The following is a 1,698-nucleotide window of genomic DNA, read 5'->3' as shown; positions in this document are numbered from 1 at the left end:
CCTCAAATTCTAAATCTGAGGTCTCGAAATCAAATTCGTGGAAAATTACTTCTTTCTTGAAAACTACGTTACTTCAGAGGGAGCCGTTTCTCACAATGTTGTATACTATCAACAGCTCTCCATTACTTGTCACCAAGTAAGTTTTAATGCTAATCATCAAAACGTTGAATAAACAGCAATTGTTGTACATATATGATTATTGACAAATTCAAAACTAAACTTCAGAGATATTGGTAAGCTTTCTAAAGACCTCACATCCGGAAATGCATATTGCAAAACGTTGACATATATGCATTGTAAGGGAGCTTGGCTCAATTTCATAAAGCTGTTTCATTAAGCCTATTGACAAATAATGTCTTTGCTTAGCAAAAATTGTACTGAGTACTGAGTATACAGTGCAATTTTTTTCTTAGCAAGTTTTTTTGTGCTTACAGGCTTTATTGAACCGCAAAATATTCAACACTCCCGAAAGTCCTCATCCGGTAGTTGTGTTACTTTGCACTAATAGCTTAGCCCTCTATTGATTGGAATAAGATAAATTAGAAATAACAATGCTTTTCTCACAAAGGAACTTAACATTTATTTCACATCTGTTTGGTTACAACATTTACACAGGAATGCAACGCAATACACATTCATTACTTGCAAATAAAATGTCTTTTAAAAGCGACGACCAATAGAGACTTAACTATAATACCCGACAAAGAAATACTTGTTACTTCATCCCTATTCTAAAAGTGGAATGACCCTCTGACCCCACGTGCGTGAAAGTACGTCCAATGTGTTCATTGATTGAGTGCATATTGGTATAAGAAATGTGCACATAGCATGCGGGGCTGTACGACTGTCACACTTCTATTAACTACCGCTGGGTGCGCACACAAGGAGGGATTGGTCGTAAATGAAAATATTGTAAAACGTGAACAGGACATTATCAATCAACGAACCACTGGAGGAGCGAGTCGAAACAAAAGACCACTGCAGATGTATTCGCTGTTGTTCACTTGCTTGACTGTTTCTTAAGTTTAAAATCTGAGATTCTGCAGTTGTTTTTATTTCGTAAAGCATGATGAACTCTCCACCGACCCAAGTCCCCCCGACCAGTGTCCTGTACAAGCTGGACAAGGTGGCGTATAGCACCCCTCCGCCTGTCAGCTCCGACCCGGCCAACAATGAGTGCAAACTTATCGAGTACAGGGGTGCTAAAGTGGCTAGCTTCAACATCGCTGGCGATGTGATGATCTGTCTGCCCCAAGCCTTTGATCTGTTTTTAAGACATCTTGTTGGTGGGCTGCATACAGTTTACACCAAACTGAAACGTCTGAACATTATTCCAGTGGTATGCAACGTGGAGCAGGTTCGAATCTTGAGGGGCTTGGGAGCCATTCAACCCGGAGTCAATCGCTGTAAACTTCTCACAAGAAAAGAGTTCGACATTTTGTATGAAGATTGTACAACGGCAAGGTAAGAAGCCCGTATTGAATTAGGACAATTGATTCTTCACGGGGCCCATTTAGCCATTCCCGCCCCGCCGTGAGTGCTATGTACCTGTAGTTGTTTTGTTTAATAATTGAGGCTTTGTAAAACATTGTTATAAAAATGCATACACAACATGTTTAGTTTAGATACAACAACCAGTGTTTGTTGGGTCTGTTCCGTGAAGAATCTTGTGACCCAGCTAGCTTGGTAGTGTATGTG

At 40.1% G+C, this 1,698-nt stretch overlaps 1 protein-coding gene across 1 annotated transcript; it reads left to right on the top strand.

Annotated features, from left to right (window-relative positions):
- The first annotated feature begins 852 nt into the window (after positions 1 to 852).
- On the top strand, positions 853 to 1,468 carry LOC117293931 (dachshund homolog 1-like). Its single transcript, XM_033776422.1, has one exon. The coding sequence runs from the start codon at positions 1,067 to 1,069 to the stop codon at positions 1,466 to 1,468; it is 402 nt and encodes a 133-aa protein (XP_033632313.1). The 5' UTR covers positions 853 to 1,066.
- Positions 1,469 to 1,698: the final 230 nt, after the last annotated feature.

This window comes from Asterias rubens, chromosome 8 (genome assembly GCF_902459465.1).
Source record: "Asterias rubens chromosome 8, eAstRub1.3, whole genome shotgun sequence".
NCBI classification, from domain to species: domain Eukaryota; kingdom Metazoa; phylum Echinodermata; class Asteroidea; order Forcipulatida; family Asteriidae; genus Asterias; species Asterias rubens.
Note: the sequence above shows the minus strand (reverse complement) of the source record. Positions and strands in the feature narration are given on the sequence as shown.